Source organism: Desmodus rotundus, chromosome 6 (assembly GCF_022682495.2).
Source record: "Desmodus rotundus isolate HL8 chromosome 6, HLdesRot8A.1, whole genome shotgun sequence".
NCBI classification, from domain to species: Eukaryota; Metazoa; Chordata; class Mammalia; order Chiroptera; family Phyllostomidae; genus Desmodus; species Desmodus rotundus.
The window spans coordinates 13955025-13977789 of record NC_071392.1 but is presented as its reverse complement, the minus strand read 5'-3'; the positions used below and the strand labels follow the sequence as shown (position 1 = coordinate 13977789).

The window sequence follows — 22765 nt, the reverse complement described above, 5'->3', positions numbered from 1 at the left end:
CCCCAGAAACAAATGAACCAAACATTTTCAAACTGCCCATTTGTTCTGATGCCTAGAAGCTGGGAGAGGCTTTCGAGATGATGATATTACCACCGGAATTGCGCTGTTTGGGGGCTGTTAAGCAGAGCGCAGCACCTCTAAACTTGACAATATCTGAGAATCCTGATACCGTGCTGAGGTTTTCTGGGAAGAGGAGGAAGAAGAGCATTAAAAAAAAGCCAAACTTCCCTCAAAATTCAGGAATAAGCATCCGAAGTTTAACCATTCCCAATCTGATATTGTAGAAATCCTAACATTCATTCTGGCAGAAGAAAGTCTGTGAGTCATTCCTAAGCCTGAGCAACAAGCCACAGGACAGAGCGCAGTGCCTTTTAAAAAGTTCTGCTTTGGGAGAGGGGAAACTCAAAAAGGAAAAGAAAGGAAAACTATGGGTGGACACGAAATAAGCAAGATTCTTACACGGCCCTCGCGGTGAGGCTCTCAGCATTTTTATTCGGGGTAACAATACACGCGTTATTATTTTTCTCTTTTGGGGTCAATGGGGGCAGCTAAAAAATTAAACCTAAGTACATCAGCGGCTTTCCCTTTATAATATTGGGTAACAATTGCCATGTTTCCTCTTCCCAACACATTTCATGAGGTTTCTTACCTTGGAAGAAATGCTGAATGCCCTTCATAAATGTTCACTAGTTGCATAACTTCCTTAGCCTTTTGCAAATAGGATCCACGTTGCCAGCTCACTATAGAACACTCTAGAGCAGCTGGATTGTTTATAAAAACCAATTCACTATGCCCAATTCAGTCTCTGTTCTGGAAACCTGGGTATCTATTCTCTCTGCTCCCTCTGCTCCAAATGTTTGTTTCCTGTTAAACAGTAAGGCCACACTGTCTATACTGAACCAACCCTGAATCACCTTCACAGTTTAAAATATAACAAAATGTATAAATGAACCTGGTGTCATTCATCATGCTGTGGGAGATGGGAGGGAGAGAGGGAGCAGGCACGATGCAGGCTCCTCCTTTTGGGCTGGAACAGCAGAGAGAGTCCACCCACAGAAAGGGACCCCAGGATAAGCTTCCCGCTCAGTGCTTCCCTGTACTTTCCCTCGGATGCAGGGCACTGGAATGCACAGCCTTTCCTCAAGCTCCTTCTCAAGGTCAATTACACCAATCAATCAGCTGAACCTGAGGCTTTCTAAATTGCCACAAGCATGAAACACCTTTAAGAATACTTTCATCTTCAAAGTCAATCAGTTTCTTTAAAGATGCTGACTTTTAGCACTTGCCCTGGAAGCTATTTGCTTCCCTTTGCTTGGCAGAGATTCTCAGGGGAAGAGCAACAAAGAAGACTGAAAAGATACAGTGCTTGTTTCTCTCCCCTGCTCTGATTATCCTGTGATGGGAGAAGTCCCTGGAGACTGTGGAACGAATGAGGGATGCATCTCCTCACCCACTAGACTCCCCTTAATCTTCAAATCACTTAGGTAATGAAGCTTTAATTAAGGTTGAAATTGCAGAATGCTTAGAATTTAGAAAAGAATGGTGTCCTCTATCAGGTAGAGGGCAACTTCAGGACCCAAAGCCAAGGGGGTGTGCCAACTCCAATTTAGCCAATCAGCAAATGCCCAGGACAAAACTCTTGGGGGAAGACATGGTAGTCCCAACCTCCCATACAATGAATGACCTTACTGTTGAGCAGGTAACATGTGAGGAAGCAAAAAGAGGAAGAGAAATTCTTGAAGAACAACGTCAGCCACAGTCGCAGAAAGGGCTGAGTTTTCTACAGTCCTACCACCGCGGAATCCCTCACAAGATGCGGAAGGATGAGAAACACTTGGAAGCCCCTTCATTGGAAATGCTAACTGAGTAGAGAACAGAAGGTGAATTTTCCTAGGATGAACTTCAAAAAATAAAAAAAGCTCTGTAGAATCAGACAACAACCCCCCCTCCCCCAGCTCTATAGAATCAGAAAGGGGTGGGGGAAGAAGAATGTTTCTTATGTGAAAATCTCTTCTGTGTTATTTTCTGAAAATCTAGGAGCCTAGGCAATTCCAAAAATAAACAAAAACATCCTCAAGGGAAATTTACCCTGGATGAGAAAAACAGCTTGAGAAATTAAATTCTGTCCAGCTGGATAGTAAAAATAAATACCCAGACAGCCCTCGAGATGGACGTGTTTTCCAGCGAGGCTGATCAGAACAATCCCATGGAAGGCTCTGGGGAAGCAGCAGCACAAACCCACAGAGCAGAACTACCCCCAGGCTCCAGCTGTCACAGAGAAGCGCCCCCCTTCCCGCCACATGGCAAGTCCTGACAGGGTGACTGAAAACAGCCAGGCCGAGGGGAACCAGATGCCACTGAGAAATGAACCTATCAAAAGAACAATCCCAAGGAACAACAGAGGGGCCTGGGGCTCTGGCTCTGCCCGTGCTGGCGTGGCCGGCCGTGAGTGGGGCGCAGGTGCAGAGGCAGTCGGCAGGCAGAGTCCTCACCATCCTCTCCAGGGGATCCGGGATCTGAGCGGCCTTGTCCAGAAGCTCGCTGTACTCCAGCTCCTCGCAGAGCCTCTGCAGCGTGTTCAGTGGTTCGTTCAGCTCCACCGGCATGGCCACTTTGGACAGGTCCTTCCCTATGTTATTTCTCAGGATGTTCCACACGCTGATGTTGCTGGTGTTAGGGCAGGGTGCCGGCAAGCAAGTTCTCCTTTTGGACTTGGCTTCCCCACCACTTCTGAGAACCGGCTCTGGAAGGGAAATAAGCGTAGTTGTCTTATAAGACTTTTCACTTTATTATTAAAAAAAAATCCATAAAGAAAACCTCACCTAAAAAATACTCAATTTGACTATTAATCAGTTTTTCAGAATATGATGGAAAGTCATAAGAGAGGAAGAATTCTGTACAACTAAATTAGTACCAAAAATTACATGCACTAACACTCATGGGCTGCATTCACAGAGAGGTCTTCCAGCTCCTATTCAAAAGCTAGTTCCTCGTAGCTATGCACACACTTACAATAAAACCGGAAACTGGATTTCTATGCCCAGAGCAGGCTACTTTTTTTCACTTTTAAACTCTTTGTAAAGAGCACTTCAAATTCTGAGAAAAAAAAAAAACTTTAAAAATTTTTTTTAAAGAATCACTTCAAATTCTGATAAAGACAATTGTGTTTATTACAGGATAATTATGAAGAAAATAAAAGTCTTCCATTATCCCGCCACCCAGAAATAGTAGTGATTTATATGTTGGGGTATTCTCACTTAGTGTTTCCTCCATGGTTATAACTCATGTTGTATGTCTAGATTTCTGTTCTGCGTTTTCAGTTAACATAAGTTATTTGTCCATGCTAGTCAAAATTCTTCTAAAACATCCTTTTTAATGACTGTAAATAAAATGCCACTCTATAGTGCCGTAATTGAATGAATCACTCATCTTCTGCTGGGCTTGGATTTACTGCAATGTTTTGCTCTGATGCAACAAAGTAGCGAGTGTTTGTATTCCTACATATCTGATTATCTCTTATTATTTTCATAGGAAATATAGAAGTGGGATTACTATGCCAAAAACTACGAACATTTTTAGACTTTTGAGTGGTATAATCAGAGGGCTCCTCGAAAAGGCTGCCTCAGTTTCCCCTGTATCAGCAGCATGTGTGACTGTGCCCCCCACCCTGAGGGCGTCTCGGGCTTGTCATCATGTGCTTTTAATTTTCGGCAAATTGTAAGGTGGACAGTGTTATCTTCTTGCTTTTAAATTCCACTTAGAAATTTCCTAGTGTGGTTCGGATTGCTTTCAAGAACATTTCTTCTTTTCCGAATCATCTGCTTTCCTATTTATACATTAAGACATAATCCTCTGTTTTTATACTTGTTTGACAATTTAATCCCCATTTGACATTTGCTTTCAGTTTGGTCCAGTGGTTTCGTGATGAATGAAGCATTTACACGTTGTTTCATGCCTCTATCAATCTTTTCCCTCGTGACAGCTTCCATTGCTTCGTGCTCTGGAATTCTTTTCCCATCCCAACAGAGACTATTTTCAAATGAAACCTTTTGCATTACACCAACTTATGGGAAAGTGGTGAGCTGATCATATTTCAATATATTTATTTGTTAAAAATAAAAATTTCACAGTTATTCTTTATACAGTCAGTCACTCTGAATAAAGAAGCTGCTTTGATGAACAGAAGGGTATGAAACTGGGGCCCTACTTCACAGTCTTATGTTTATCGAAGCATCCAGTTAATGGTTGAATTTGTTTGAATTGCGCAACATGGGTAAAAATCTGATTTACACAAATAGCTGCAAATGATCACAGTTTTTAAAAGTTTTCCATGTAATTTCAAAATATTTTCTTAGATTAAACTAATCTAAATTTGAAAGAACACTCTATGACTACTACTGATGGCTAATACAAATCTAGCTTTTACTCTGCGGCAGCAAGTCTAAGTATTGTATACATTATCTCACTTATTCCCGCTTTATGAATGAAGAAACTGACGCACAGAGCAGCTAAGTCCTTGCCCTAGAACACGTAACCAGTGAGAGGCAGAGATGGAGTTAACCAAGGAAATCTCGCCCTGTATCTGTATTCCCAACCACTTAACCTCCCACAACACCCCTCACGGTGCAGCTCCTATCTGATCTGGGGGGATGACATTAATAGGAAGCGCTCCAAATGCCTAGCATTTACCATGAGCTCAGAGAAATTCTAGGGTAATAATTTATCAAGGCCTTGATCCCATCCTATTTCCTTTTGCAGGCAAACCTGTGTCATAGATGCAAAAGTTATTTCTTTTTTCCTTTTTTATTATTCTCCAGTTACAGTTGTCCCCTTCCCCTTCCCCATTGCTCTCCCTTGTAAAAGTCATTTCTATATCCAATCATTTCAGTAGAGCACTGATGTCTGGAAACCTAATCTTCCTCAGCAACAGGAGGGCACTTGTTTTTATTTCCAAATACCGCCAAAGAGGAAAGCTGGGCTTGTCCCAGGGTTTGCCAGAGGTGATGCTGGTCAACATTCTAGCAAAATGGCTGTGGATAAAATAGAGAAAACCAACTTCAACCTTTTGTATGCTGTTCCTGGCTGGTGCCAACTCAGTACAGCTGTGGTTTTAGGCTCCAGGGCAAGTCCCCTGTTCTCAACTCTGACCTCTGACCCCTAGGCCCCCTTCCTAAGGCCTCAAACAGGACTTCTTCAGTTGTTGGTCTTCCTCATCCACAGCATGAGTTCCATTTTAGTGTGTGCACTATATGGCAAGGGACTAAGTGATGTTTCTTTATTTTTCTTTCAGTTCACCTTGTTTTTCTAGAAAGCAAGTAGCTCCTATGGTATCAGTCTTCTGCTTTGAACCACTGATTGGTACTTAGATTTTTTCCACCAAAGGATTCATCTCTCCAGAAACACTTCAAGCAAGATAGAGCCCAATGAGCATCTGCCTTCCAGCAGATGGGATGCTGAAAGGACGTTCTTCCAGAGGGTGGTAAAATGACCTGCCTTTCTTGTGGTCCCCAAAGAGCAGGCTCACTGGCATTCAGATAACAACTCAACATCCTCATATTTCACACATGCTTACTGTGCTGGGAAGCACTGAGATATCAAAGGGGACCTGACCCGGTCCCTGTCCTCCATGTAGATGAGAAAACAAGGTGTTGCTCTCAGTATCCAGTGCATGGCACAGTCAAACCTAGATATCCAAGGCACGCAGAGTACCAAGACCAGGAGTGTATGATGCTACAGTACTCTTGCCAAGAACTGTCCAATGGGCAGATCCCTCCTAAGGGCACCTTGCTAAACAGACTTTAGTCTGCTCACTGAACTGCTAAATCAGAGCTGTTGGGGAATAGCCAGATACTCTAGGTACCCCATGGTTCAAACAGCATTTCCTGGGCATCATTTCTACTCCTGGGGTCAACCAGTAATAAATGAACATCTTAGGATAACCTGAGGGCCCCCACTTCTCGGAGATGGTTTATTACTTTCATATATGTTATCTTAAAGAATCTGAAACTGAATTACTACTTAGCAGAGAACTTTTACTGTATAAGCCCTATAGAATTCCTAAATTATAAAAACCTAGAAACCTAGAGACAAATAATTATATTCTAATATGTTTGCAGACAGAATGACCATATAAGGGATATCTGTTGCATTAATCTTTGATATTTATATAATTGGTATATGTTTATTAGTATTCCAAAAAGTTCCAAACTTTTGGAGATCAAATAATTTCAATCTTACCCATGGTTTGTCTCTCATTATCTAAATCATTACTGAGATTGTCCAAGGAAAGGTTATCACTTATGTCGCTGACATATGAATCATCCTCAGAAACCTATGGGAAGAAGAAATAATAAACCTTAGAGTGAGAGTAAATACACTGGACGTTCAAAAAACATTCACTCCAAATCATCAAACAGTTTGAGTCCCACACTGCAAACCTGGAGACGCAATTTTGGATGCTGTTTTTACTCAGGCCCATGCACCTGTCCGCACAGGTGGTGTTCGCAGCAAACACCTGTTATTAAAATCCTCATCCTCTCTTGACTCGTTCTCACAAGGAAAACTCAGGTAAACTCAACATTTTGGGTGTTATTAAAATTCTTATTAATTCAGGCTGCATTTTCAGAATTTTTTAGTGTTTGGATAGAATGAGTTACAATTTGTCTTTGACCTATTTGTGAAAAAAGGATCTTCTATAGAAATTAATAAACAAAATGAATGCATCTGTACTGACGGGGTAGAATTACCAATACACACTCATACACAGCAATGCCAACTATGATACCACCTATTCAGGAAAGTATGTTTTTATGCACCAACCTAAAACAGTATTGTTATATATTATAAATTAGTACAATAACCACATTACAACATTATAATGATATAATAATTATATGTTATAAATTAATATAGGTCAAATTCAATGATAAAAAACACAAGATGCTCATTTCTGGCCCTGTAACAGAAGTAGTACATTATCAAATAGCTAAGAGTCAAAATATTAACCTGTAATTGAAAAGAGGGATAACAAATCAAGTAACAGAAATAAGGAAGTGCCCAACACCTACCCTTACACACTTTTTTTCTAAAATCTTATATCCTTTTGTGTTTTGGGAGTTGTAAGAAGATCCTCAGAATATAAGAGTAGAAAGCAGCAATTGAGTTTAGCGTTTCTAAATATGGGCATCAAGCGAATGGGTAAAGCAACAAGACAGATTCTGAGGCCCCTAACTGAAAACAGTGCTCAAACCTCATTTTCTGAAGAGCTTGGAGATAACAGAACTTCCTGTGCATCAAAAAACTCTGAAAGGGAGTCAGTGATGGAGAGTCGACTCTCATTGGAAAGCTGATGGACCAGGGGTCGATTGTCATCTGTGGAGTTTTCCTATTGAACACAAAAACAAAAATACATATATTTAGAAACAGTGGCAAGAGCAGCAAAATAAACAACTGATTTTGTTGCATGATATGCGAGGTCAAGGCCCATGCGAACAAGCAGCTCAGAGCAGAGGTTAGCTCCAGAGTAGAGGAGAAACAAGCCTCACACAAAATAAAATGAAAAATGAAGATCTCCAAATGGGCACCTCACGTACAGGCACATTGCTGTTCAGGCGCATGAGCAAACTCAAAGCAGAAAAAGACTATCCAAGTCAGTCTTTGTTCCACGTAAGAGGAAAAAATTCCAGCGCTCTCTGAATCACATCCTCTTATTTTCCGCCACTGCAGGATGTTTAAAATTTCCTCTGAATTGCACTGAATGCATGTGTTTGCGTGGCTGGTTCAGAGCAATGTAGCTTTCTTCTGTCGCACGTGTTCACTGAGCCATTGTGCTGCTTTTGAGCCGCCCGTTGGCAAATGAACAGTGTGTTTGGGTCCAGAAGTGCCCCTGGTGGCAGATCATTCATTGTTCATGGATGAATGAGATAAATGAGATAAACTCTTTGTCTCTCTCCAATCACGATGACTCTTCGAGGGAAGGAAATCCCTGGTCCCCTTCAGAAGCCACTACACACAAATAACACAATAGAATATTGCAATTTTCTCATCTGGCCTGGCTCTCCATTCCCTTCTTCACTGGGTCTAGGCTCTAGACTTTCCCACTAGGGCAGGGGTGTCAAACTCATTTTCACCAGGGGCCGCATCAGCCTCATGGTTACCTTCAAAGGGCTGAAGGTAATTTTAGGACTATATAAATGTAACTACCCCTTAACTGTTAAGTGAGCGCTCAGCACTGCTGCTGGGTAGAAACAAGGTGCCGGGCTGGATAAAACAAGGTGGAGGGCTGGATTCAGCCCTTGGGCCTTGTGTTTGCCACCTGTGCTCTAGGGAATGTGCTTTCTATTCAAGTTGTAAGTGAAAATTCAATTTGCCTCAACAAATTAAGCAACTGCTTTGTGCTGGCCATGGAGGGACGCGATGATGGGTGAGACCAGGTTTCTTGCCTGAATGAGCTTGGCAGAGAATACATCCAGTAAACAAGACCAAGACCGTGGAGCATAAAGATTCTAGAGGTGAAGAGGAAGGTGCGATTGAGTCTGTCAGGGGACTCTTGGTGTGGAGAGGGCTTCCCAGAAGAGGTGACACCTGACTTGACCTTGAGGAATGAGTACACATTCAGAACACGAGGAATTGATTCCTTCCAAACAGAGAAGACTGTTGCCCTGAACTTCCCAACAGTTCCCATTTCTCCCTGGGCTGACAAAAGAGCTGCTTCTACAGTAGATTTTGTCTTTCTTAGAAGTTTTACAAGTTCAGAACACACTTCTCAGCCTCATAAACAAATTATACCCATGATGGGGATGCTAAACCAGGAGGGTCACAGCAGGCTTTCATAATCAATAAAGGGCAAGTGGGATCTTCATGAAATGTTTACTCCAGGGGCACATTTAAATGTGTCTTCTTTCCTCTTGAATTCTTCCTACAACAGTTGGCCCAAGGTATTTTTTGAAAGATCCTACCCATTTTAATATCCATACCAGCTTTCTTTTTTTTTTTTTAAGATTTTATCTATCTATTTTAGACAGAGGGGGCGGGAGGGAGAATGAGAGGGAGAGAAACGTCAATGTGTGGTTGTCTCTCATGCACCCCCTACTGGGGACCTGGCCTGCAACCCAGGCATGTGCCCTGACTGGGAATAAAACCAGAGACCCTTTGGTTCACAGGCAGGCGCTCAGTCCGCTGAGCCACACTGCCAGGGCTATCCACACAGCTTTCTGAAAAGCAGGCTTCTCTACCCTGATGAAGAGATCACTGTAGGGCCTGTAAATAAGTATCGCAGCTGCTACTTTCAAACCGAAGGCCTCCCTCCTCAGGACAGAAGACACTGTGGTGAGTAACGGAGCTCCTCGAACACTTGCTGAAGCAATGGAGTCGTCCTGCCTTTGCTGTGCCTGCCACATAAGACTCTCATGATTTATTTACCCATTCTCATTAATTTATTACTGGTCACTCACACTTTCTCTACCTTTCGCCTAGACTGATGTGTCAGAAGGATTTCTTGGCTGCTTCCTATAAATACCTACTAAACTCACAGGGTCTTGTACAACACAGGACCTCATGTGTTTAAACATTAATCTGGATACAACTGTACTTGAACAACAATGAAAAAAGTATTAATCTAGTCAGTTCAATTAAATAACATCCCCTGAAGTCTATCAGGCAGGAGCAGTTGTTTATCTATTTTTTATATTACTAAAGGATAAGTAAACAGAGAAGGGAAGAAAGGGAATACGTAGTCCCACCACATTAAAACAACCACTGTAACTGTTTTGATACATTTCTCTATAATCTTTTTTATATATATAGTTTTGCTTTGAAATAATTGTAATATCTATCTACCTAATTTTATAAACTTCCCCCAAACAGGACTGCATCATAATAATTATTTTCAAAATTAACATTTCTTCTGAAGATAAAAGTAATGTGTTCAAAATAGAAAATAGAAAAAGTAAATAAACATCACATCAAGTTTCATCACCCAGATGTGCTCCTATTAATCTGTTGGTATATTTTTTGTATTAAAATATTTGTATATAGATTTTTTTTAAGTTTGAAAAATTGGGATCACACTGTACAAAGTCTTTAGGTAGTCTGTTATATACACATAACGTTATATTATGATCTGTTCCCCAGACTGTTAAAAGTTCTTTGAGACAATAAACTTCAGTTGAGAGACAATATTTTATTTTAATTGTGTGCCACAGAGAACCATTTCCTGTATTGGAAAATTAAGGGTGTTTCCAAATTTGGAAAGATGGTGAACATGTTGGCAAATGTGTCTTTGATTACATTTCATTATTCCTTAAAATCATTTCTCAGAAGAATTATTTAAAATGTTCAAATCATTACCTAATTACATCAACAAGTAAGAGAACCTCTATTTTCTCTACATCCATAAGGGCACCAAATACTTTAGAAATATTTTATGCTAATCTAATTATTTTAATTGGCATTTGTCTTTTAAGAATTAGGTGAACAATTTTTCCTTTTAAAAAACTACATGTAGAGATGTTAATTTTGGAGGCGGCTAGGTCAGGGTACATGAACATTTCTTTACAACTTCCTATGAATTTATAAGTATTACTAAATAAAAAGTTCTCAAAAAATTCTCTGTATTCGGGGTTTTGGATGAATTGCATCTTTTTTCCCATTTACTTGTTGAGGTCTTAAGTTGCTTGCTATTATTTATTAATGATTTAAGCATTAAATACATTACTACCTACTTAGCACTATATAAGTCTGCTATTTTCCACTGAAAATATTTTTCCCAGTCTACCATACGCACTATTTTTTCATGCACACCATTTTCCCCCCTAGGAAAAACGAAAGCCAAATGCAATCAACATTTCTCTTGTAATTGTTCCGATCGCTTCCACAGTTAGGGAGTCCTCCCTACTCTAAGCCCTTTGATAAATATTTAAATCAATACTTTTCAGTTTGAATTTTTATATTTAACTCTAATTCACCAGTGATTCATTTTAGTGTGCAATGGGAGATTTAAACTGCTTTCCAAGTTGCTTTTGAGCTGTGCCAACCTAACTGACTGAATAATCCATCTCTCTCCCGTTGATTTTTGAGCCTCTTCTACCCTGTTTATTTCTTGGCCCAGGACCACAGTGAAGGCTGCCCCAGGTAACGTGGAGGTGCTCCAGCCTGCAGGAGAGTCGGTCTCAGTCTGGGCCAAAATGACTGCAAAGATCTCTTGGGGGGGGGGGTGTAGCAAATGTGTAGAGGAATTTTGCAGGCAACCAAGACTTGGTCTCAGAAGTAATAAGAGGCCTGTGAGCTCTGTGGAGAGAAGGCACCTCCCTCATCAGAAGAGAGGGTCCCATCTGTCAGCACGTCACAGCCTGTGCTTCAAATGGCCCTAAGGGCCCCTGGGCCTGGCAGGCTGGGCACGGACTGATTTCAGCCTCTTCTCATGGTCACAGCGCAGCTCCCCAAGGAGCAAAGGGATTGTGTGAGGTTTGGTTTTCTTTGAGGACAGGAAAAGGAGAGAGATGGATTGGGTGTTAGAAATTCCTTTTAAAATTTACACACACGCACCTTGTATGTTACCTTCCTTATTTTTTATTTGAAATGCACTCAGTCTAATCAATCTGTTCATAAAACATTTAGCATATCTGAGGCAGGCATAAAAACACAAGAGATAGCTAAAAACAGTTTTAACCCTAATTACCCTTTTCCATTTCTCAAGCAATTCATTTGTATTGTTCTGAAATTTCTCGTTGTAAACACATTCAAAGAGTATTTTAGATTAACACCTCAAGTCTTCAGAAAAGACATTTTTTTTAAAGGTACTATTAACTGGCCAAACCCTTCAATTGTAGTAAGCATATTTTTTCCCTCAGAGGGTAAGGCTGTGCTTTTAAAAGGAAAGAAAAGAAAAAAATCACAGGAAAGGAGGAAGGGAACAGCTGAAAAGAAGGAGAGTGGGCCTCACAGAGGAAGCACAGACACCAGCGGGGAACCGGGAAACCAAGGTCGGAGACACTGGGTTTCCTCAGAAGTAAGAGGAGAAAATGTTCGTCTCTCCACAGTTCCCACTGCAGTCACACCTAGTGGAGTGGGGGTACTTAGGAGAAAGATGGGGGAAAGAAACACGAAGGGAAGAAGAATTCTGGGGGGAAGAACAGTTTTTAACATGCAGGTTGCAGCAGAGTCAGGAAAGCTGGGCACTCGGGGCGCCGCCCAGGCCTCTGTGGGCGCGGTGGTGGGTGTGAGCCACCCTCTGGGGGGAAGGCAGGGGGACCACAGAGACGTCACCAGAGGAGAAGCCTTACCCACCTCTGCCAGACTGTCCGCCGACCTGGCAGCAGCCGGGGGGTCGAGGAGCAGAGACTCAGCATGGATTCTGCATAAGCGTTCTTTAAGATCTGTGTTTTGTGCTAGGGCCTGGAACATGTTAAAAATAGTGTTTCAGAAAAGCACCGCAGTGGGCCCAGTGAGAGAGCCCTGAGGGGGAGCTTCCTGGGCCCTTCTCCTGGAGTGCTACCCAACAGGAAGCTGGTTCTGAGATGCCTGGGAAAGGAAAGATAGTAAACTCTGGAAGCAGCGGCCCTTCTCTAGTCCCATTCCCAGAGATGGGAGGAGGGGTTGTTAGTAAGGCTTTCTTTTTGATGGGGAAGGAAATCACAAACACCTTCAGCTCTTACTGTGACCAGCGGTTTCCCAGCTGTGTCCACAGTGCCCCTCGGTACCCCCAGGGGGTCGGCCCCAGGACCCCACTGATCCTCAAATCCACGGATGCTCAAGTCCCTTTTACAAAATCTTCTCGTACACTTTAAAGCATCTCTGGATTACTTATAATACTAAATACAATATAAATGCTATGTAAATAGCATACAGTTATACTGTATTGTTTAGGGAATAACAACAAGGAAAAAAGTCTGTATATGTTCAGTACAGACCCAACTACCACGACCATCACTGGCCCAACTACATAGTACACCTCAGCGACAACGTGACATTTCTTTGAAAGAATATTTTCTGTCCTTGGTCGGTTAAATCTGTGGATGTGGAACCTGGGGATACCGAGGGCTACTGTAGTCTCTTTGTGCAAGTCGCTCCCAAATGATCCCAAGCTTCTTTCATCTTTAAAAAAGATGCTGCTCCCACCCCTTATGATTGCCCATATTTTAATGTTATTTAATTATCACACCAGTTGAATTGAATCTTAGGAAGTAGAATTTTGTGGAGGATTAATTTTATTGTTCCCCAATATAGGTGTTGATTGTTGTATTCATTCTTTATGATTAAGATATCTGATTAAAAAACAACAACAACAACAACTCACTTACCTGGATAAGGGCTAAGAGCCAGGGCCTTGGCAATGGGGGGCAGGGGTGAGTTGGGAACACCTGTACACCCTCCCTGTCCTCTTTTATCTCCCCCTGGGCTGATCTGATTTCCTACCCCAACCTCCCACCTGGGAAGGAACTGGCCTGATGGTAAAGAAGATGTTTCCTTCAAGCTTCTTGACCAACCCTTCTCCAGGTGCTCTGTCTTTGGAAAGGGGCAAGTTCCTTTGGCCGTTCCACAGACACTCCCACGATCAGCTCCTCGCTGCCTGCACACAGACCCATCCTGCCTCTCTTTCCGACCTCTCCCAGGCTCCTCGGAGCCTCCCACCCACCAGAGCCCACACGCAGATCTACCTGCTAAGAAACAGAAGCCTGTGGCCCTGTCTAATCCATGGCTTGGGTCTCAAGCAAGGATTTTGGTTTTATTTGTTAGTACCCGTGGATGGAATGGGTTATTTGGAAATTCTCGAAAATCATTTAGGAAACCCTGAGTAAAAGTTTCTTAAACACACAGAACAGACATTGTTACATGTAGCAACAATCTCTACACTTACTTTTTTCTGGCCACTGTGCCACTGGTATCTTAGTACGAGTGGCTAGAATCTTACTATGGCCTCCAAAATGTGTTGTTTTACCAGTTCCTTTTCCCCTTGTAAGCTACAGGCAGAAAAAGAAAAATGGCAAGACTGCACATACAGCACAACATATCCATTCTGACAGCCCTGAGATGACTCTATCAGGGATGCAAAAAGGAAAGGATCGTTCTGATGCAGCTCAAGTTTCCCAGATCCTGAGCAGGGGTGAGAGGGAATCCTTCAGCGAGGGTAACGACACCTTTGGCCTGGGATACCATGGCTCACTGCGTCTCAATGGCTCCATCGGCCAACAGATTACCTAGAGGAGGCCAGACGTCCGGGGCAGAGGGTGGGGGAGAGGAAGACCACAATGAAAGGACTTAGCCCATTAAGAGTGAGGTACTTTCTAAAACCACTGAAAGCTAACCTATTTGCTAAATGCTAAAATAAACCTTAAAAATAAAGAACCACCTTGCTTCTCTCGAAACAAGTTAGCGCCCCGTGTAAGGCTGGCCACTGCAGCCCAACAGGGAGTGTTTCTGTCTCTGACCCTGAAGACCCCAGAGCTCCTCAAGGCAGACATCATTAATGTCTATACATGTATACATCTATACATGAAGTCATTCCACATTATTTCTTTCTTTCTAAGGTAACATATGTGGAATGTTCAACTGAGTGAATATTCCTGAAGCATTTTATTACGCACTCCTGGTGATGCATTTACCACTAACATTCCACCAGGAGCATTACTTCAGTTTCTCAGTAACAGGATGCCAGGGAACATGAACGGATATGTTCTAGTTCTCTCAGCCGACTTCTGAAAACAAGATCCTACAATTCCTGTCCCCACCCTAGGTCTAAATAGTGAGTTTATTGTTTATTCAGACAATAATTTCACAGGTGTGCACACATTCTCCATTTACCATAGGAATCCCAAAGCAGGAGCAAAAGCAGGAGCAAGTACGTATGCTATTTTAAAAGTTCTCTAGCTTTTTGTAGATCCAAAGGGAGCGGCCAGACGTCAGCCGTTCAAAGTCAGAGTTCTAGGAGCCCTTCACGGGAGCCTAACTCTTCTGAAGGATGAACGGGAGTAGATGACAAAAAGGAGAGAGAGCGTGAAAGACAGAGTGGCTTAATGAAAAACATCTGGCACTTGACAGGGGTTCCTCGGTTGTCGCACAGGCAGATGACTACCTTCCGTGCATACGCTCATCTCCCTCCCACGGGCAGGGTGGGGGGAAGCTAAGTGTTTTTTCTTATGGAAAAATTCGTTCAGTAGTCATCGGTTTCCGCACTCATCACGGGTTCCAGAACGAATTAACGAGTACCGAGGTACCACTGTAATTTTCCTGTCTTCGGAAGAATGGTAATCAGAATCAGTGCTGTGCAGCAGAGACGATACGAGGGAATTTAAAATCTTGCTCTACTGCCTGTTCTTTGGAAAGTCAACCAAAGCTTGTGAAGTCTTAGGTACAGAAATCTCCCAACTTTCAGATTTTTATAAGCATTAGGAAGCCCATGCCTGTCAGACACACACAAACACACAACAAAAGCTTTGCAGAAACAGAAGAACCAAGACAAAGAGAGGAAACCAAACCTGAAGAATCTTACGCTCAATGAAATACTAGCTCCTAAGATTTGGGGTAGGCTTAGTTTGGGTCTTTCGAATAAGAAGATCTGATGAAAGGCTGGAATATAATTTGCATGATTTGTTTGGTTTTCTCATGAATTTTCAACACAAGTGTGGAGATGGAAAGTATAGAAGATTCGTGAGCCAGGCCCCGCGGGCAGGCGTCTCCCTACCCAGACGTGGCACTTACAGACGACAGGGCGCGCTTCAGGCCGACGACCTGGGCCGACGGGGACGAGATGTCCTGCTCCATCAGCTGCTTCAGTTTCTCTCTTTCCGCAGACACGGTGTTGAAAGCTGACCTTAAAGTGAAGTAAACTATAAAGATATAATCATTATAAAAAGGGATGAAGGAGGAGGCGTGATTGAAAACGAGATGCAGAGAGATATATTTCTTAGAAAAGAACTTAGAAAACTAACAGCCCTGAATATTTTGAGTGCAGGGAAGGCACACTCTAAATTGACTGTTTGAAAACATGTCCGGAATGTACAACACCGAGAGGGCACCCTAAGGTAACCTACGGGCTCTGGGTGGTAATGACGTTTCAATGTAGGTGTATTGATCGGAACAAATGGACCACTCTGGTGGGATGCTGATAGTGGGAGAGGCTGTGTGTGGGGGGGGGCGGGGGCGGTGTGTATGCTAACCCTGTGCTTGATAAACTCAATTCTGCTGTGAACCTAAAATTGCTCTAAAAAAAGAAAGCCTATTAAATTTTTAAAAATCCCATTTGTGAATTCCAAAGCAGCTACCCACCATAAAATTCCATAATTTTATGACTTATCATCAAGACATTGTGACACTTGAAAGTACTACACTTCTGGATTCTTATTGAGTTTTGCTTTTAAGACTAGAAACAAATGTTTGAAACAAAGCTAACTGGTTCTCAGGGTAAAAACAGTAACACTGCAGTAGAGGAACTAAACAACACCTTAACTAGGTGACCAAAATTAATCACCAATGGGAGTCAGATGGGCTTTGTGTTATGTGGCGGGGAAAACACCCTGAAAAAGACACGCTGTCGTTTTTGTTGTATGCTGGCCAGGGACGGACACTCTGAGTATGGTCATGAGGACACATCACATCAGACGATCCCTAATAAGAAACATCCTATTTCCAAAAGTTGGCCTATGTCAATTTCATGAAAGAGAAAGAAAGGCTGAGGAACTGTTACCAATTAAAGGGGACTAAACAAGCATGACAGTTCCATGCAATGTATGATGGACTAGATGCTGTACTGTAGGGGGAAAGTGCTATTAAAGGTCATAACTAGGATAACTGACAACATTTGAATAAGGAGGGAGAAGAGGTAACAGCACTGTTTCAATGCTAAATTTCCTGGATTTCATAACTAAACTGTGGTTAAGAATATCCCTATTCTTAGGAAATATACACTACAGCATAAATGCATAAAAAAGACAAGACATAGGATTCCTACTCTCACAGTTCAGAAAAATAAGCTCACATGCATATGGATATGTGTAGAAAGAGGTAAAATAAATGTGGCAAAATATTAAAAATGGTGAATTTGAGTAAAGTACATATAGGAGTTATTTGTATTATTCTTGCAACTTGTTGGTAAGTTTGAAATTATTTCAAAATACATAAGGTGTTACCTACCCTCTTCCTTTTCAGTCTTTCCAGCTGCATGACCTGGAATACCCCACCTCTAACTTGTCAGTCAGCCACTCTGCTCATTTCAGTGAGTATTCAGGTACAATGAGAGCTTAGCACTATTAAGCACTCAGATGCCGGCACTGACGTTTAAGCAGCCCAAGTGCCCATCTGTAGATGAGTGGATAAAAAAAGCTGTGGTACATTTATACAATGGAATACTACTCAGCAGTAAAAAAGAAATCTTGCCTTTTGCAATATTCTCTAGGATGGACCTGGAGAGTATTAGGCTAAGTGAAATAAGCTGGTCAGAGCAAGACAAATACTATGTGATTGATGTCACTTATGTGTGGATTCTAATGAACAAAACAATGTAACAACAAAATAGAAGCAGAATCATAAATACATAGAAGAGAAGCTGCCAGAGGGGAGGGCACTTGGGGGACTGGGTGAAAAAAGTGAAGGGATTGAAAAAACCACATAGACACAGACAACAGTATGGTGATTGCCAGAGGGAAGGGGGGTAGCGGGAAGGTGGAAGAGAGCAAAGTGGGGATAAATAGTGGCGGAGGAGACTTGACCTTGGGTGCTGAGCACACAATGCCGTATGCAGATGCTGTGGTATTGAGTTGTACGCTGGAAACCTGTATGGTTTTATTAACCAGTGCCACCCAATAAATTCAATTTAAAACACCCACTAACACATACAGCAAAACAATTCATCAGGTGTTGACCACAGAATGTACAAATTACCTCCTACAAATGAGGAAAGTGCCACCCAAATTACTGGTGGTGGACATCACATCTGAATATTATCTTTCCCATCTCCTTTATTATACTGTGTTTTAGAAGGGCAGGAAGAAGGAAGAAACATACTTCTTCTCAAGTGGCCTGGTATGTTATTGAATGCCATGGGTTTGGAGTTTTTAGAGATAGTTATTCAAGAGTGGCCTACTTAGTATCACAGGAACTATATGTGCATTGTTGGCTGGCTCCTTTCAGTTCACAGCCATGAGGACGACTGAACCTTCCTATAGGTTGCCACTGAAATCATCTGAGGTTGTGGTGTTTGGCAATAGACTTCGAGCATCTTCACAGTTATAGTACCAATAAACACTTTGTTTAAAAACACACAAATTACGGTGCTTCTGTCTACACAAGACAGAGGTCATGGGTCAATAGGTACTAAATTTTCTAATAACGCCTATGGAACACACTCAACTCTTTGATTTAAAGGATTCAATTGTGCTGAAATAGTGGGCAGCCCCACAGAGTGACCAATAGTGTGGGCTCCAGCACCAGCCCTGGACTTTGCCCAGCTCCATCCCTTACTTACCGTATGACTGTGGACAAGTGAATGAGGACCCAGTTTCCTCATTTGTAGGTGGGATAATAATAGCATTTACTTCGTAAGATCATTAGGGGATTAATAAGATAAAGCAGGTAAAGCACTAACCCAATGCAGAGCATATAATAAATAACAAATGTTACTGCGATAGGAATAGGGATGGTGAGGAAAGAAGCACAGGACAAGGCAAATGGTGGTGACTGCCGTCTCCCGAAATACAGGCAGCAGCTTCAGGGGGATGCTTTAGTCTGTTGCCAGGACAACGCCTATAAATAACTGCACGCAGGGCAGAGGTTCTATGAATGAGGGATTGACCAGACTCTATTGAGCGGTGGGAGAGCAGACGCAGCTAGGAAGCACTGAGCCCCCAGTGGAATCACGGCTTCTCGTGCCCTCATAAGTGCACCAGGCCTGTGCGACTCCCCAGAACACATCACCCAGCTGAGTGGGTCCCGCGGGGCTACCGCTTCTCTGCTGTTATTTTGAAGCTCCTCTAGTTTATTATTAGAATTCTTTTCTGTTTAAAATTGAGGCATAATTAATAACATAACATTAGTTTCAGGTGTACAACAAAAGGATTCAATATTTGTATACATTGCAAAATGATCACCACAGTAAGTCTAGTTAACATTCATTACCTTACCTAATTGCAAAAAAAATTTTTTTTCACTGTCTTATTTATTGCTCTAAATTAAATAAATGTGGCACTCAGCTGGTTGCCACTTTACTAAATCAATTCCTCTGGCTTCCAGGTGGCCTGCACTAATGCTAGGCAGTCAACTACACTGGAAGATTCCTATTAAAATTTTTTAATTGATGGAACGTACACCATTTGGTTCAAAATGTATAGCTGATTAGACTGTGGTGGGCATAAAGTTAGCAGAAAGAACCTCATATAGTCACTTATTTGTTTGTTTGTTTATTTATTTAAAAGGGTGGGGGGCAGGGAAGGGAGGAGAGAGAGAGAAACATCAATTGGTTGCCTCCCGTATGCTCTCCTACCTGGGACTCAACCCGCAACCTAGGTACGTGCCCTGACCAGGAATCAAACCTGTGACCTTCCATTTTATGGGACGCCACTCCAACCAACTGAGCCACACTGGCCAGGGCACAGTCACTGTATTTAATTTTAACATATAAAGCACTCTCTAAGCCACACAACAAAGGGGCTCAGAAGCCCAGATCCCGAAGCGCTAAATTTCTTCAATGAATGCTTAGGCTCACTCAGGGGACATTAAAATAGTCCTTCATAGCAGCCTCATGACCCAACACATGCAGAGCGATGATTAAAGGGTGCTCATAGGAGGTCATATTTACATTAATCACTAAAGACACAGAATCTCAGAGGTCAGGAAAATTCTCTGTGATGGGAGAGCTTCCTTACTAACTTCTAACATGATGCCAGAGAAAAAGGAAGATCAATGGGTATATCATATCAATAGGTATCTGATAATAAACAAAACCACATAAAAGTGTTAGATGCTCGCAACTGCAAAGAACCTCAATGATCGTGAAGGCCACCGCCACACAGAATGACCAGCAGCTCTCCACCTCCAAACGCCCTTGTCAAATGATCGGGGTGGTTCTACGCTTCTTAGAGCATTCGCTGTCTCCTGAAGTGGCCCACTCTTCTGGGGTAAGGAAGTCCTTTGTGTTCCTAACTTGACATTGACCCCAGTGTCTCCTCATTGGCAAACAACTACTTCTTTTCTCCTGGGGTTTTCAAATATTGGAAGGCAATTCTGGCATCTCTGTTTACTCATCTCTCTCCCAGACCATCTTCAGCCGTTTCTCAGACCCCCTCACTGTACTGAGAGTGTGGGACACAGGTCGAGCCTCTGACAGAACAGAACACCCTAGGCATCATACAGCTGACTCTTGGTGGTCACTACCTTTCCCATCTCTATCAGCTCAATAAAAGAACGGCATGGAAGCCACGTGGTGAGAGTACAGACAGCATGTTTGGAGGGCCACGGCTGGTGCTGAGGGACACCTATATTCTTAATTTACCTGAGCTCTATTTTTGAATATGCTCCTCTGGAAGTTTCTGAGCATCAGAAAAGAGTAAGGTCTTGAGGGAGACAGGAAAAGCATGGATGTCGCCTTTACGGTGGCAGTGTGGTACAAGGTTAAGGAATTTCGTAACAGGCAAACACAAACCACAATCCTACCTCTACCACTTAGTTACTGTTTAGATATCAGATAAATCCTCGGTTTTCACATCCGTATGGATGGATGATGCCCATATCTCAAGAATTCTTTAAGGAAACAGTGAAAAAACATGCTATTATATAGCATCCAACCCACAGTAGGACTCATTATTTACCTTTCCCTGTTTTGAATGAAAATCACATTTTGGTGAATTTTCTTTAAAATATTAACATACCAGCCCTGGCTGGTGTGGCTCAGTGGTTGAGTGTTGGCCTGCAAATCAAAGGGTCGCCAGTTTGATTCCCAGTCAGGACACATACCTGGGTTGCAGGCCAGGTCCCCAGTAGGGGGCGGGTGAGAGGCAACCACACATTGATGTTTCTCTCCCTCTCTTTCTCCTTACCTTCTCCTCTGTCTAAAAATAAAAATAACAAAATCCAAAAAATAATAAATAAATAAAAACGTTAACATATGTAAACTATCTGGGGTGGTTTGATCTTTGGTAATCAGTGTCCCTTAATTTTCAAACCTCACAGAATGTCCAGCATTTTAAAATACTTTCTAACCTATATTTTATCTAAATGGTTCTTTAAATTTAAATGTATGGAGTGATTTAATTAAATGGTCCTACTTACTTACTGATTATTTATATAAATACAATTGCTTAGCAAATTTTTATGCTACATTATGTTTGATAAATCATCTGGCTTCTCTTTAAACCATATATGAATATATCTCTTAGCTTTTCATTCAATTGATGAAAATGATGTCACTGTACATACTTGGTTTTTTATTCAATGCTTCCATAAGCTCAAAACCATTGAAAAAGTAACCACTCAATTTGACTTTGGGTGGTGAACACACAATGCAATATACAGATCAATGTATCAAAGACTTGTACACCCCAAACCGATAATAATATTAACCAATATCACCCCAATATATTTAATTTAAAAACAAAAATAAATAAATAAACAAACAAATAAATAGAAAAACAAATGGTCACTCAATTAAAACCCAGCACAGAAATACGATTCAAAAACAAAAGAATATCAAACTTAACAGAATTTAATTTTGTTCAACTGTTAGCCTTTACATTTGTAAATGATCTCTCTCACTGAAAAACCTTCCACAGGCTGCAGAAGTATCTGTAAGACCTCATTTTCCCTTCCCAGGGAGAATGAACTTCCACTGCAATCTGGAGCACGCTGACCCCCGTGCTATACTACTCCTTGCTTCCCATCCCAAATCTGCTCGCCAAGTCCAGTCATTTCTGTTCCTCTTACCACTAGAACACTCTCATAAAATATCCTGGTAACAACAAGCAACCGTATGAATTATTCCTAATCAGTGCAAAATAATCAGTCAAGGAAGACCATTACAAAATTACAGAACTAAAAGAGTCAGGACAACCACTTGAAAACCCAGATAAATGAAAACTCAGGACTTTTTACAGATGAGGCACCCGAGTCACGGAGAGGCCCAGTATGGCCGAAGTCCCCCAGCCGGTCCGTCCCAGAGGCGGCGCAGAGAGAATGCCTGTCTTCTGACTCAGCTGGCATAGAGGGTAACTCTAAAAAGGCTTGTTATTTACAGAGTTTCCTGAAGTATGTTTTTAAGAAATTTTAGTCCCATAGCGATAATAGCTGGTACTTGTTTGGAGAGGAGCGGGGAGAATTCCCCAAATAACATTGAAAATTATCGAGTTAAACAAAGCTAATAGAACTTCTGCTTCATGACTGACTTATCAGGACCTTTAATATTTATTGTTTCTTACATAAGTGCAAAGGAAACTAGAATCAACAATGTTCTCCAGACGTTTTCATCTTTTGTTTTAAACGTGTTTTATGGGTAAAGTGTCCCATAAAGTACAATTTGGGGAACGTGATGGCTAATATATGCCATGTAAATTATTTATGGCTTTTAGATCTTAGGACTTTTTGTTCTGTATGTGTCAGCATAAACACAAGGCCAGACACATGAACCAGTGAGAATTAGTTCAAAGATATACCATAAAAATCAAATTTATAGTCTATAAAAACATAACAAGCACTTTTTATGATGGTTATATATTGGTTGCCTACCATTTGCTCTAACTTCTACACAACAGGCAGAATTCCAATGAAATTTAACAGGTTGAAGAAA

General features: G+C 41.8%; 1 protein-coding gene across 8 annotated transcripts in view; it reads right to left on the bottom strand.

The window, feature by feature from the left end:
• The window catches only part of OSBPL3 (oxysterol binding protein like 3), a 154653-nt gene that overhangs the window by 25568 nt on the left and 106320 nt on the right, over positions 1-22765 (bottom strand). For 6 of the 8 annotated variants that reach the window (XM_045197313.2, XM_045197312.2, XM_045197311.2 and 3 more), the window contains 5 exons: positions 15697-15824; positions 12286-12393; positions 7250-7384; positions 6238-6331; positions 2493-2743 (listed from right to left, as the gene is read on the bottom strand). In XM_045197313.2, the coding sequence (XP_045053248.2) occupies positions 2493-2743; positions 6238-6331; positions 7250-7384; positions 12286-12393; positions 15697-15824 (716 nt within the window). The remainder of the gene's footprint in view (positions 1-2492; positions 2744-6237; positions 6332-7249; positions 7385-12285; positions 12394-15696; positions 15825-22765) is intronic. The other 2 variants (XM_045197317.2, XM_024562966.3) reach the window with 1 other exon arrangement.